Below are 15,043 nucleotides of genomic sequence, written 5' to 3'. Positions count from 1 at the left end.
GCAGGCCACCAGAATTTCTCAACTCCCACAGCCACACGTTGCACAGGCTAAATTCCAATTAAGTGAGGCCACCAGGTGAAGAACTACCTTCCTTCATCCAGCCCCCACTCTTTTTGGGGTAGAATCTCTACCTCAGGCATGGCATCCTGAGAATAGTGGGCCCCTAATCACCATTGCCCCAGGTTATTAGTAGGGCAAAGATTCCAAACTGGGAGAGGCATGTCAAGAAGACCAGAGAGGCTGCCATCCCCACCCAGAAACCTACTCCTAAAGTAGGAGTGTCATTCAGACACTCCAACTCTACTCTCAGCTTAGTGATTTTCTCCTAGGTAGAGAGCCAGCATATAAAACAGAGAGCTCCAAAACTATCCCCAAAGTAATGGACTTTATTTGAAACAGAGTGTAGGGAAGTTCAAGCCTAAGAGCACTCAAAACAAGATTTTGGTGGTAAGCAATTAGAAGGAAGCTGGTAGCTTTATAAGCCAAACCACAGGGCACCTAGTTTACTCAAGAGAACCAGGGAGAGCTAAGAAGAGCCCTCTTGGCATTAGGACAAACCACAAACATTGATTCCCAAAACTACCCCTTAAGAGAGCTAGAATTTAGTTGTATCGGGGTATGGAGCAATTTATGTCCTATGGGACTGCTGAAAACAATAGAGCAATCTGCTGATAACTAGTGGAGCTTAACTGCTGGATAGGATCAAGTCAGTAGTGAGTCATGCTAAAACACCACTGTCATCCAGCGGTGACTGTGTGCATGCTCAAGGCAGCAATGTCTGAGGACCAACATCAGAGGCTCCACAATGTAGAGGAAGTAGACATCACTAAAATAGTCCATCCAACACTAAGGAAATAAAAAGACAACTATTAACAACAAGCTCCAGGAAATGGGGAAATTCTTAAGTTGAAAATTACAATAACTGAAATGAAAAGTACACCAGAGGGGCTCAATGGCAGATTTGAACTGACAGAAGAATTAACAAACTTGAAGACATATTGACAGAAATTATACAATTCAAATAGCAGAGACAAAAAAAAAAAAGATAGAAAACTGAGCCAACATGTATGTAATGAGAATATAAGAAGTTCCAAATTTAATTTTTAAAAATTCTTAATTTAAATAACCAAGAAGCTCAACAAACTCTAAGCAGGATACACACAAGGATATCTACTTAAAACACGATAGTAAAAATGCTATATAATTAACACCAAATGTGAATAACTATACAATCAAAACTAAAGGCATTTCTACTCAAAGGACATTATGAAGTGAACCTACTGAGTGGAAGAAAATACTTCCAATTTATATATCTCATCATAAGGGACTTTTATCTAGAATACACAGACCTTTACAATTCCATAATTAAAAGAACCCAGTTTAAAAATAGGCAATTTGAATGAACACTACTCCAAAGAAGGTATACAAATGGCCAGTAAGCACATGAAAAAATGCTTAACATCATCAGCTATGATGGAAATGTGGATTAAAACCACAATGATATACCACTTCATACCCACCAGCATGGCTACAATCAAGAGGAAAAGTAATAGCAAGTGTTCACGAGGAAGTGGAGAGATTGGAAACCTCACACATTATTGGAGGGATTATAAAATACTACAGCCACTTTGAAAATCCAGTCTGGCAATTCTTCAGTTATCATATAACCCAGAAATTCTACTCCTAGACATATACACAGGAAAAATGAAACATAAGTCCACCCAAAGATTTGTACATCAATGTTCATAGCAACATTATTCACACTAGTCAAAAAGTGGAAAAAGCCCAAATGTCCATCAAATGATGAATAAAATATGGTATATCCATACAATGGAATATTATTTGGCAATTAAAAAGGACACATACAACAGAATAAACTTTGAAAATGTTATATGAAATGAAAGAAGCCAGTCATAAAAGACCACGTATTATATGATTCCACGTAAGTGAAATGTTCAGAACAGGCAAATAAAGAGATGGAAAGTGTGTTAGTAGGAGTTGCCTGAGGACAGAGTGGATGGAGGTGACAGCCAAAAGGATGGGGTTTCTTTTTGTGGTGATAAAAGTATTCCAAAATTGATTGTGGTGCAAATTGCACAGTTCTATGAATATACTAAAAATTGTTGAATTGTACACTTTAAATGAGTGAATAGTATGGTATGTAAATTATATCTCAATAAAGCTGTAACAACAGAAGACTGTCACAGAAATAAAAGACCAATTCTAAAGAGTTTTATTATAAAAACAAAACGACAACTGTTTTTAAGCATGAAATAATTTCATTCTTGATATAAGTATATTTAATGTTACAAAATCTGATGTACACTAGTTTATTACCCAACTATTTTAAAAGATTTATATTTATTAAAATCAACTTTTATTTTTTTGTTCAGATGTCACTTTAGTTGTAGGAGTAACACAATCTGAATATACACTGTTGTAGATATGATTCAGAAGTCAACCTACATAAAAGCAGTTGTATTCATCTTTGTTAAACAGCAGTACAAAAAGCTACTAAACTTAAAATATGAAATGGTTACTTACAAGATATTTCAAACTATAAGTCTGAAATGCATGTTTCTATCTGATACTATTATTCACGAAATATAGTGGTCAGATGTTCAGTGTACCTCTTACAGAACTACACATTACATATGTCAAGATTATATATGCCAAGATTAAAATGCTGCAAATTCTAACAAACCTATAAACAGAAATGATTCAAAGGTGACTTTATGCCAAGTTCAGCAAATCTGGTTCTTAAATGCCCTGTTTTATTATGTACAACAAGTCAATATAATGTTTACAAAATATAATGGATGAAAATATTTGAGTCAAATATATTCCTTTACAATTTTCACATCTAATTTTATTTAAAATGTTAATTCTACACATTCAAAAACTTCATAAGCTATTATTTCAATAAGAAATTGTTTGATTTTATTTGCAACTATCAGAACTGTAACTTTAATTACTGGGATCTAAAAGTATTAGCAAAAAGCAGCAATAGAGACTATGTATTTTAAAAACTAAAGAAATGAAGAGAGAATATATACTGACATGTAAATCAGTAACTAATTATTTGTTTTACAAAAAATTCTTAAATATACAGAATTCATAACATGTGTCCTTTAAATATTCATGCACTTGAAATAGATTTACCCAAAAAATCGACACGTAGAACTTTTAGAGACACCACTAATTTTACAAAGAGGCACTACTTTTATCCACAAAAGGCATCAAAGTGTTTTAACAGTTCAAAAATAAAAATGGCCCCCAAAATTGATTTCTCAAAAACAAAACAATTAATAAGATGGCTATTCATTGTGCCCTTCAAGAAATTAGTGACTGATTTTTTTAAAGTATATTTTCAGCCCCCAACTTGTAAAACACTTAGACCTCCACTTCTGCTTTTCCTTAAGTTAATCTGGACTGTATGGAAGAGTGCCATAACATTGAGGCTAGTGGCAATTTGGATTAATGTCCTGAAAAACATGCTGTCTATATACGCAGAAAGTAATGAAGAAAAAAGTTAGTTCTCAAGTACAATGCATACTCCCTAGGTTATAAAACCCTACCAGTCTAACAAAAAGCACCAACATACAGACGTCAAAATTAAAAAAAAAAAAATAAACCAGCACAGAAGTAATATCATATACTTTATCAAGTAAGTTTTATTTGTGGAATTGTTTGGCATTTGGGATGCTAAATTAATTTATTTAGCAGATGAGAAATCCCACTGCTGCCCTTAATAAAGATTTGCTTACTAATGAATTAAAGTTTATAGTGAAAATAGCATAATGAGGACACTTTCTCTGTGCTTCATGAGGAAAAAGTTACCAAAATTTTCTTGCGGAAAAGAAACGAGTAATATTTTTTGGGAAATGAAAAGTAAAAAAGAAGTTAAGGCACTTAACTTCAATGGTTTTGCAACATCAAGGGCAAAGTATGTTTTGTATTTCCTCAAGAAATTCTTTCCACCCCAAAACCATGTACTTTGTTCCTTTCACAATAGATCTTTATTGTCAAACCTAACAACTAATTGTAAGTTGCCCAAAAGAATTAATTGCAGAACTTTTAATCATGTTAGTCTATAAATAAGAAAATTAATGAAATGCTCCTTACTCAACAGTTTTGTAGTACTATTATTTTAACTACAGTTAGAGGCAAATAAATTTCTCTCATATCTAATATTATTACTTCTATAGTAAAATTTACATTTTCTTTTTCAAATGATGCTGCATGAAAAATTCATTATTTTAAACAATTAAAAGCTTCTCCATATCTATTTTAAGAAGTAAGTTGACAGAACAAAAGTAACTTACTAATATGTCAAAAACTGAAGTCACAATTAAAACTAATTCAGCATCTTTGAAAATATAAATCAATAAAAATTCTATTAAATATTTCATGCTACATAGAAAGTAGATTGTTCTATTTCTCTTTCAAAATATGCAAGCCAACTTTTAAATTACATTGTTTTATATGCTCTAATCACAAATACTACCATGTGACTATTCAGTGCATATTTAGGTAACTGACAGTATTTTCATAAGGCTTGAAGCTAAATACTCGTGACTCACTATTAAGATGTACAGAGAACTTGAAATATTCTGCCTGCAGTTATTTTGTTAAAAATTATAAAAGCGTGATATGAGAACCAATAAAACTAATGCACCAGATATATGACATGGCCATCAAACAGTTATAAGCTCCAAAAGAGCAAAGCATCCTAGAGGAAATCTAAGAATGCACGTGCTTTTGTACTTTAAAACAAAAGAAAATATGTATGTGTGTGCGTATGTGTGTATATATATATATATATATATGAACCAGAAAGTGAAGGTAATGGAAAGATGCTCTCTACTAATGTCGTAATTTGGAGTACTGAAATCGCAATTTTTATAGCACTTTAACAAGTGAAAATTTGGAAACCTATTCATTGAACACATATATAAGGTAAAAGTAAATGTACAGCCCATCTTATTAAAATGATACATCTATCATGAATCTCTTTATAAGACCAAATTAATCATTTAAAAATTTCTTTCATAATGATTAAAAATATGAAAATATTTAAAGGAACAAAGCATTTAGACTGTGAAACTGTGCTGTCTTATTGTAACTGTCATTTTTTCTTAATGTTGAAGACTGTATCAGTTTCATGAATAATAGCACTTGTGTTTTACAATGAATATATCTGTCTGCAGAGGTATACTTAACACCATCTGCATGTAACTCCAGAAATTGTTGCTCATTTTAGTGTACATATTCTTATTCTGATATTTCATTTTTTACTTAATAGTTCAGTAGAAAACATGTAAATAGATCATATACCCCATATCTATAGTTTTTAAAAACCTGAACAGCATCCTTTTAAATGTCTGTTTTAAAAAATATATAGATACAAGAGTTAGTGTTTTATCATGATTAAATTGGTATCAAATTTATGGGCATTAAGTGAAAAAAGCTAACCACTTAATAGTTCAAAATAATAAAATGCAATATCATGCACTATATATTACTAAGTGCTCATTTATATAAGCAGCAGATGGTATGAACAGTATATGGAAAATCTGGATATATCTTTATGTTTATCCTTAAAAATCACTTTTCTTCATATAATATTCAATTTATTTTAAATGCCACATATTTTTGGCTAACATTTTGGTTTTTTTTGTATTTCAGTTCTGTTATAAACCCTGAAACACTTTCAGAAACTGCCTTGAGGGTAAGAATAATTCTTTCCTTCTATTCTATAACTGTATATTAAGTCTTTATTAAATACTATGTTTGAAAGATGCACTCTGACCTTGAATATATTCAAATTCAAGATCAACATTATAGAATGAAGATCTATGAGGAAAATTTTACAATAGTTCAGAATGTAAGATCTTTAAAGACCAGGTGGCAAGATGGAAAATAGCTGGCTGGAGTATTAGAGTAGTAGATTTGACATTTTACCAAAGGACAGTAATGCTTGATCTATTCCCCAAAGAACTCTGGATCCAGCTGACCGCAGGAGGGGAAAAGTAGCAGTGTATTTCATACTGATTTCCAAAAGACACCACATAGGTAGAAGAAAACTGCATCTTACTTCAAGTGGTCTAAGTCTTTGAAATGAAGGCTCTGTTATTTTTCAAGACTGAAAGGATATCACAGTGTTGATTTTATATACAAAGTAGGACCTGTTCCAGTAGACTCTAGTGAAGTAATTCACATATGGAGAATAGTTAATTTTGACCTCATGACAAAATCGCCCATGTTTTGAGTAAGTTAACTTGTCACCTTCTTCACAAACCACCTATCAAAAGATATGAAACATTAAAAACCTTATAGGAGAAATGTGATCAATGTACAAGTGACTATATTTGCATAAAAAACATTGCTAAACATGGACTAGCTCACAGTTTAGCAAACATTTCACATTATTTAGCTAACAGAAGTCTCTTCATAAGAGAATCACCATGTCCACTAAATTCCTGAGCTTCCCATTGAGACTGAGAAACCAGTATAAATGTTTCCAATGTTAAAATTTAATCCAAAAATTTAGAAGGCTATGTCTCTGTTGTTCATTATCATTTCCTTGAAGAACCTTGTCATGGAGCCTACCAAGGCTGAGAAACGGACATGTATTCTTAATGTATATTTGAGCTCTTCTCCGTATGCAAAATTAACTCACAATTATCTAGGGAGCAAGTTAAGTTTTTGTGACTTATCCACTGCAAACCCTTACATTCTCACCTTATGTCCACTAAGATGGCTTAGCTAGCTTGAAGGATTTTCTATAATAAAACACTAAGTATTATTAAATGCCTAGGAAAGATGTCAGAGAGACAACTTTAAAAGGATGGATTAAGTCCATGCTTGGCATTCCATGAAAGCAGCAGCAACCTGATCTTCAAAATGGAGCAAAAAGGTAGCCAAGGGCACTAAATACCTGATGTTTACTAAAAATCTACTTGTCACCAATTAAGTCAAGTATTACAGACATCAAGTACAAACAGGGAAATTCACAATACATACAGCAGAAAAGTTATATTACAAGATTAAGGGATCATGAAGAAAGAGAAATGTGGAAATCAAAAACTTAATTTCTCACCTCCAAACTGTTCTGGGATGATAAGACAAAAAGCTAATTATTTAGGAAGGGACAGAAAAAATCTTGGCTGCAACGTGAATAGAATATGCACTCCAACTTAGAATGACCTATTAACCTAATTCTAAGGTCTTCCACCCCCAACTTTCCTAGATAAGGGCTCTTGTTCCAGTCAACACTACCAGATACACCAATTCCCCCATCAGTCTTCTTAGGTGCCAGATATACAGTATATATATTGTAGGCTGAGAAGTATGAAAGCTTGGCAAAACAGCTGAAATCAATGAAAACTAAGAGACAGCTAAATCCTAACAACTACAGTGGCTCTGAATACACTGATATTTTGGATAACAGGGACTCAATGTATAGGATTGTGATAACTTAATAAGCAATTTTTCTAGATATATATGAAATTACAGAAACTTTGCAATATAAGAATATAACAATGCAACCAGCTGTTCTTCAGATTATGAATTAAAATCATTCAAATCAAATTATGCTATATTTTGTTTATAAATGTTGAACATGCACAAGTACAGGCAACAAATATAGAATCCAGGTATTGAAAAATTTTTTTTTTTTGCAAAAATGCCCAACTTTCTTTTTGTACATTGAGAAAGTACTTAAAACTATTTTAATAAGCTCCCTCCATTGTTATCTAACTTTTAATTATATTCATAGTTAAGTTTCAAAAATAAAATTTGAATATTGTTAGTTTAAATAAAGTAAGTTTTCTCTAAAAGATTTAACTTTCCAAATGGTTACTTACATGGCCATTTGCAATGTCTAATAAATCTTTAACCCTACAGCCTCTCATGGTTCCCACCTCATTGCAGATAGCATCCTCAACAATTAGGTAATTAGCCTTGTAGGATGTCAGTATTTTATAAATATCCTCAGCAGATCGCTTTGAATAGATTTGATAGATCTGAAAGAGTGTAATTAAAACAATGATTTTAACGACATTTAAAACTTCTGTTAATCAAAAATACACATTGAGCATCTACTATGTTTTAGTACCAACTGCTATCTTCGGGAAATAAAGATACTCACTAAGACTTCATTCCTGCCCTTAGGAAACCCATATTCATATGTGATTGGCCATTAGTATATCATCTTTGGTAAAATGTCCCTTTAAGTCCTTTGCCTATTGTTTCCTCCAGCTTTTTTTGAAATGTAATTGACAACATTGTGTAAGTCTAAGGTGTACAAAGTATTTATTTATACACATATATACTGCAAAATGATTACTACCATAACTTTAATACCTCCATCCTGTCACATAATTACCATTTCTTTTTTCTGGTGAGAACATTTAAGATTTCTCTCTAGTAACTTTCAACTATATAATATAACATTAACTATAATCATCATGTTGTACATTAGATCCCAGAACTTATTTATCTCATAATTTAAAGTTTGTACCCTTTGACCAACATCTCCCATTCCCCTGGCCCTCTAGCCCCAGGTAGTACCATCACTCTACCCTTCTACTTCTATGAGATCGGCTTTTTACAATTCCACATGTAAGTGATATCATACAGTATTTGTCTTTTGCTGTCTGACTTATTTCACTTAACACAATACTCTCAAGATTCATCCATGTTGTTGCAAATGGTCTTTAGTTTGTCTTTTTGTTACTGAGTAGTAATAGTCCCTTTAATCTTTTTATTACTATTTATCAGAGTATTTTATGCTCATTTTATATATGAGATAAAGTCAGCAAGATTACACAGAATTTGACTATTGTCACAAAATACAAAATAAGCACAGATGCTTAAAATTCATATATTGATTCTGTGGTGTTTTTCATTATAATTTTGCTGACCTTATTAGATAATAAGCTCTGGATCTTATTAAATAATAAGGTTTTACAGTTTTTCTGAAATGCTAACATTGGATCAGCTCTTATCGCCTTCAGAAAATAATAAAGTCACAAATGTTAGGCCAAAAGTATCATGTACTATTTGTCCTGAAAACTCTGAGATTTGAAATCTAGACTGGAGAAGATCCCAAACTATTTGCAGAATATTCAGTAGCTACCTGCCACGATTATGGTTGCTGTTTTTCTAGCACTTTCAGGTCCAATGTCCATTGACATGCCAGAGATCCTCCCCTGAACATTCAGTGGTATACAACTGTTATTTAATAAATCAAGAGGATGTTTCTCCCTCATTTCACTTTGCTAAGTAAGTTTCAATGGGAATGGGCCTATCCTATCCAGCCTATACCTGTTTAGTTTTTTACATACATTTTCATTGTGTTTAAGTTTTAGGAACTGTAGCATCTCTTGGGGCATTAAAAAAATGCTTCTATGCAATAGCAATAACATTACTGATAGAATAAGGCAAGGTTTCTCAATCTTGACCCTACTGATATTTTAGGCCAGATAATTCTTTGTTGGGACTGCTCTGTGTGCTGTTGGATATTTAGCAGTATTCCCTGGCTTGTACTCACTAGCTCCCTACAGAACCTTTCCTCCAGTCCTGCCAATCAAAAATGTTTCCAGGCATTGCCAAATGTCCCTTGGGGGAAATAACTGTCCTAGGTTTGAGAATCACTGGTCTAGGATATCATGCAAAAATCAGTCACATTATATGAATTACAGATAGTGTGTAATTCAAATGATATATTCTCATTTATAGAGTTCAATTTGAATTTTATTTTAATAACAGATTATCAGTACTTGCTATGTACTAGACACCATAAAGTCAAAGGTTAAAAAAATTTGTGGTTTCAATTCTCATAGCCAAGTCACATAAAACTTAAAACTCCAAATGTTTAACATTAATTAGAACTCTAATGAATTATAACTGATTCTGAAATTCTACAATTAAGGATCAATCAAAAGACAACAAAGAAAACAAAGCTATATGAGAGTTGGTTGGTTTAAATCCACAAAATATAAAATTCATTAATATGCTACATACATTCTGTTAAGTTACACTGCCTTTCCAAGGGCAGCAAATACTAATCAGAGGCAGCTATTATCTCTCAGAAAATGACTTCCACGTAGATTTCCCCATCTCTGACCTCTCTCTCCTGCTTCAATCTGTTCTTTCTCCTTTGACCACAATTAAATCTCTAAAATAGATCTAAGCATTCCACTCCCAGGCTTTAATTAAAAGTCTTTGATGATTCCCACATGCCTCAAGGGTAAGTCTAAATTCTTCAGCATGAGATTCCAGGTCCTTCAGAATTTTATTTTCTAGTTTCATACCTACACAAGTTTCATGGCTTATGTCATCTTTTCAGCCTGGAATCATATGTATTCTTTTTCCAAACAAATTTCTACTCATTCTTCAAAACCCAGATCAAGGGAATGCTCTTTATGAAGACTTAGATTTCTGTAGACAGAATTGATTGCTTCTGCTTTTGAACTCTGTTCTTCATATTTGTATGTGCATGTGTATGTAAAATTACAATTTAATAGTACATAATAACATAATAATAACATTTAAATTTTACTATGTTTCAGGCATAGTGCATCATCTAATTTAATTCTCACAGCTAGGAGGTAAGAACTATTATTTCCTTAGAAACTATAATTTAGAAACTTCTTCAAAATTAAGGAATTGAAGAAGACACAAATGGAAAGATATTCTGTGCTCAATGGATTGTAGTAATATTGTCCACACTACCTAAAGCAATCTACGGATTCAATACAATCCCTATCAAAATTCCAAAGGCATTTTTCACAGAACAATCAATCCTAAAATTTGCATAGGACAACAAAAGACCCTCAATAGCCAGAGCAATCTTGAGAAAGAACAAAGCTGTAGGCATCAGGCTCTCAGACTGTAAACTATATTACAAAGCTGAAGTAATCAAAACAGTATGATATTGGCATAAAAACAGACACATAGATCAGTGGAATAGGATAGCCCAAAAACAAACACACACATATATTGCCAATTAATTTACAACAAAGGAGCTGAAAATATACAATGGAAAATATCACTGCTTCTTCAATAATGGCATTGGGAAAATAGGATACAACATGCAAAAGAATGAAGCTGGATCACTATCTCATACCACAGACAAAAATGAACTCAAATGGATTGAAGACTTGAATGTGAGACCTGAAACCATAAAACTCCCCGAAGAAAACATAGGGGGTAAGCTCCCTGACATTGGTCTTGGTCATTTTTTTGATATGATACAAAAAGCAAAATCAACAAAAGTAAAAATAAACAAACAGCACTACATCAAACTAAAAAGCCTCTAAACAGCAAAGGAAACCATCAATAAAATGAAAAGGCAACTTATTGAATGAGACAGGATATTTGCAAATCATATATCTGATAAGGGGTTAGTATCCAAAATATATAAAGAACTCATAGAGCTCAATAACAAAAAGACAAACTGACTAAAAACTGGGCAGAAGATCTGAATAGACATTTTTCCAAAGACATACAGATGGCCAACAGACATACAAAAAGAATCTCAACATCACCAATCATCAGGGAAATGCAAATCAAAACCACAATGAGATGTCACCTCTGGCATATTAGAATGGCTATTATCAAAAAGACTAGAAATAACAAGTGATGGTGAGAATGTGGACAAAGAGAACCTTTGTGCACTGTTGATGAGAATGTAAATCAGTGTACCCATTATGGAAAACAGTATGGAGGTTCCTCAAAATATTAAAAATAAAACTACCATATTATCAAAACAAAAAACTACCATATTATGAAAAAAAAAATAAACTACCATATTATCCACCAATTACACTTCTGGGTATTTATCTGAAGGAAACAAAAACACTAACTTGAGAAGATATATGCACCTCCTTGTTCACTGCAGCATTATTTACAATAGCTAAGACATGAAAACAACCTAAATGCCTATCAGTGGATGAACAGATAATATGATATACATATACAATGAGAATATTACTCAGCCATAAAAAAAAATCTTGCAATTTGTGACAACATGGATGGACCTCAAGGGTATTATGCTAATGAAATAAGTCAGAGAAAGACAAATACCATATGATCTAATTTACATGAAGAATCTAAAAACAACAAACAAAAAACCTAGCTCATAGATACACAGAACAGATTGGTAGTTACCAGAGGTGGGAGGTGGGCAAAATTGAGTGCAGGGAGTTGAAGGAACAAATTTCCAGTTTAAAAAAAACGTCATGGGGATTCAAAGTACAGCATGGCAACTACAGTTAATACCACCATACTGAATACCTGAAAGTTGTGAAGAGAGATCTTAAAAGTTCTAATCACAAGAACAAATTTTTGAAGCTATGTATGTTAAGTAGACTTACTGTGGTGATCATTTTGCAATATATACAAATATTGAATCATTACACTGTATACCTAATATAATGTTATATGTCAACCATATTTCATTTTTAAAAAAAGGGCATTGTGGAAATCCCAAAAAGAAATTTGCTCAAGGTCATGAAGCTAGTTCATGGCAGAGGCAGCATCTGAATCCAGATATTCTAATTCCAGAGTCTGTAGAGTCTAACTTCTATATAAGTCTAACTTCTATACTGCTATACTTCCCCCTGAGCTTAAAGTATACTTAAAAACTGTATGAAATTCTCTCAGATTGAAAAACAGAATAAATCACAGTGAAATAGAATTTTAGCTTGGAAATATAAAGTGTATCAAGACACTGACAGCTTGTCTTCTTTCAATAATTTGAGAACAATGATATTCAAAAGAATGGTTCTCTTTGTGAAATATTACATGTCATTGAAACTTTGTGGGAAATTAAATATTTCTTCTAGAAACATATCAATCCTATTCATAAAATAAAAATATTTTAATTTTGGCTCTCCTTTTGGTTAAATGTACTATATAGCTTTTCAAAAACTGAAGCTAATTAACTTTGAATTGGATTTTCCTAGCAAACCAAGAACGTATTCATCACTACAGAACTATACTAAAATAAAGAGGGAAGAAGATCCAAATGTATAATCTAAAATGCCTTACATTTTCATTTCTCTTGAGTAGATCATCATCATTGTAAAGAGGTAAGCTAGTCACCATCCATCCGGTGCATAATTTAATCACACCCATTAACTGTGGACTCCCTGCAAACACCGCTGCAACTGGGGCTTGCCTTCTGCAAAGAACCATAGATTTACATATTGAAAAGGTTAAGTACACTATTTGGATCATTGACTTAAATCAACTCAGAAATACCAGGCAACTTACAAGGTACTATATACTTAAGTTCCAATGTCAGTTTTCATTTAATTTAATTTATGGTTTCATTTAAAAACTGAGCAGCTACTATGTGCTAGGAAGTATTCTGAATGCTGAAGATACAGAATTTTTTTTAAAGATAGGACAAAGACAAGGTCTCTGCTTCAACAGGGATTGGGAGACTCAATAAACATAGGTCACGTGGTAATAATGCAATTAAAAAATAATGCAGGGTAATGTCACAGGAATAAACTTTTATATACTGCGGTCAATTCAATGGTCATCTATGAATTCTCAAATTCATCTTTTTTGCAAATATTAACCATCACAATCCAACCCCTTTCAGGTCCATCTATCCTCCTGCTTCTTCCCTACTTTTACCATGTATCTGTCTCCAGTAACACATACAGGACTTCTCCACTCTGAACCATGATCCAAAGTCCCCAGTAGGTGCCACTTATTGACTAGGAGAAATCTAGAGGCAGGTCCCAAAGAGTTGCTCTAAGGCCTTTACTTATTTATTCACTCCCTGTATTAAATATTCAACATCTACTGAGTGCTTAGGTATAGAGCCAAACTCTGGAAATAAAGAGATGGCAGATAGCCACTGTCCTCAGGGAGCCATTCCCCCACTAATGGGTAAACAAACATGAAACAATAATTACACCACAGTAAATACATGTCCAATGTCCAATGTTCAGGCCTTTGCTCTTTTTGAAAATATTCTGGTAATTCACACACATGTATAGAACTTCCTCTTTTGTTAATAACAACAAAAGGCTATATAGTCAGTGTTTCACAATGATAAATACAATTTACAAAAAATATTAATGGGCAATTGTTAAGGGTGATCTAAAGAAAATAATTTTTATATGTGAAGTGTCATTTCAGTAACAAGGCCTTGTAATAAGACCTATTCTCATTTTTATATACTTATCCTATCAACCTATTCCTTATTTCTAGAATATTGTCTTTTTTCCTCCATATTTTCCTGGCCCTTTCTGATAGTATTTCATTACTTTCTCAGGTTTATTTTCTTCTAATTTTCACTGTACTTATTTCATAGTTTATCCATGGGATAGAGTGGTTACAAAAACGGCCATAAAGATTCTTCTCCTCATGGCTATGCTCTTGCAGGAAATGCTGGTCTTGGTCATGTGACTTGCTTGAGCCAACAGGACAACAGCAAACATAAGGTGAGCAGAGACTTAAAACATGCTTACCATGGAGACCTGTCCTTTCTTGCTATTTTTGGGAACTCTATCACTACCCTGTGAATGAGCTCAGGGTAACCTGTGCTGGTCAATGAGAGGCACATGGTCAATTCCATCCCCTCATCTGATACCCACCCAACCTCAGAACATGTAAGAGAGGCCATGCCACACTTCCAGTCCCTGCAGAGCAGGCCCAGATGAGAAGAATCCTTCCCACTGTCCCTGCTCAGCTGACCATCAAAATGGTGCAAAATAACAAATGTTTACTGTTTGCAAGCCACTAAGTTTTGTCGTAACCTACTATGCAGCAAAAACTGACAAATTTTTTATCAGAAATTGCTAGGGGTCTAATTCCACTGTTTATCACAAATAGCAGTGGATTCGTGCTGTGTTGGACTGTTTTCTCATGTTTTGCAATTTTGGAATTCATCTTCATGAAGCTTTATTTGTGGAATCCTGTGCAGCCTAGGTTGAAGACCACCCAATGACCACTTTTATGCTAATTTCTTGATCTGGCACTTCCTGGATTAGACAAGTGTAATTTCAGACTATAA

At 33.2% G+C, this 15,043-nt stretch overlaps 1 protein-coding gene across 7 annotated transcripts in view; it reads right to left on the bottom strand.

Moving 5' to 3' along the window:
• Positions 1–2,216: 2,216 nt before the first annotated feature.
• DPY19L4 (dpy-19 like 4) overlaps positions 2,217–15,043 on the bottom strand; it is an 83,552-nt gene continuing 70,725 nt past the window's right edge. For 6 of the 7 annotated variants that reach the window (XM_036995518.2, XM_073229849.1, XM_073229850.1 and 3 more), the window contains 3 exons: positions 13,060–13,192; positions 7,869–8,027; positions 2,217–6,304 (listed from right to left, as the gene is read on the bottom strand). In XM_036995518.2, coding sequence (XP_036851413.2) covers positions 6,140–6,304; positions 7,869–8,027; positions 13,060–13,192 — 457 coding nt within the window. In that variant the 3' untranslated portion in view covers positions 2,217–6,139. The remainder of the gene's footprint in view (positions 6,305–7,868; positions 8,028–13,059; positions 13,193–15,043) is intronic. The other variant, XM_073229847.1, reaches the window with a different exon arrangement.

This window comes from Manis javanica, chromosome 2 (genome assembly GCF_040802235.1).
Source record: "Manis javanica isolate MJ-LG chromosome 2, MJ_LKY, whole genome shotgun sequence".
Taxonomy (NCBI): Eukaryota; Metazoa; Chordata; class Mammalia; order Pholidota; family Manidae; genus Manis; species Manis javanica.
This window is presented reverse-complemented; position numbering and strand designations above follow the sequence as displayed.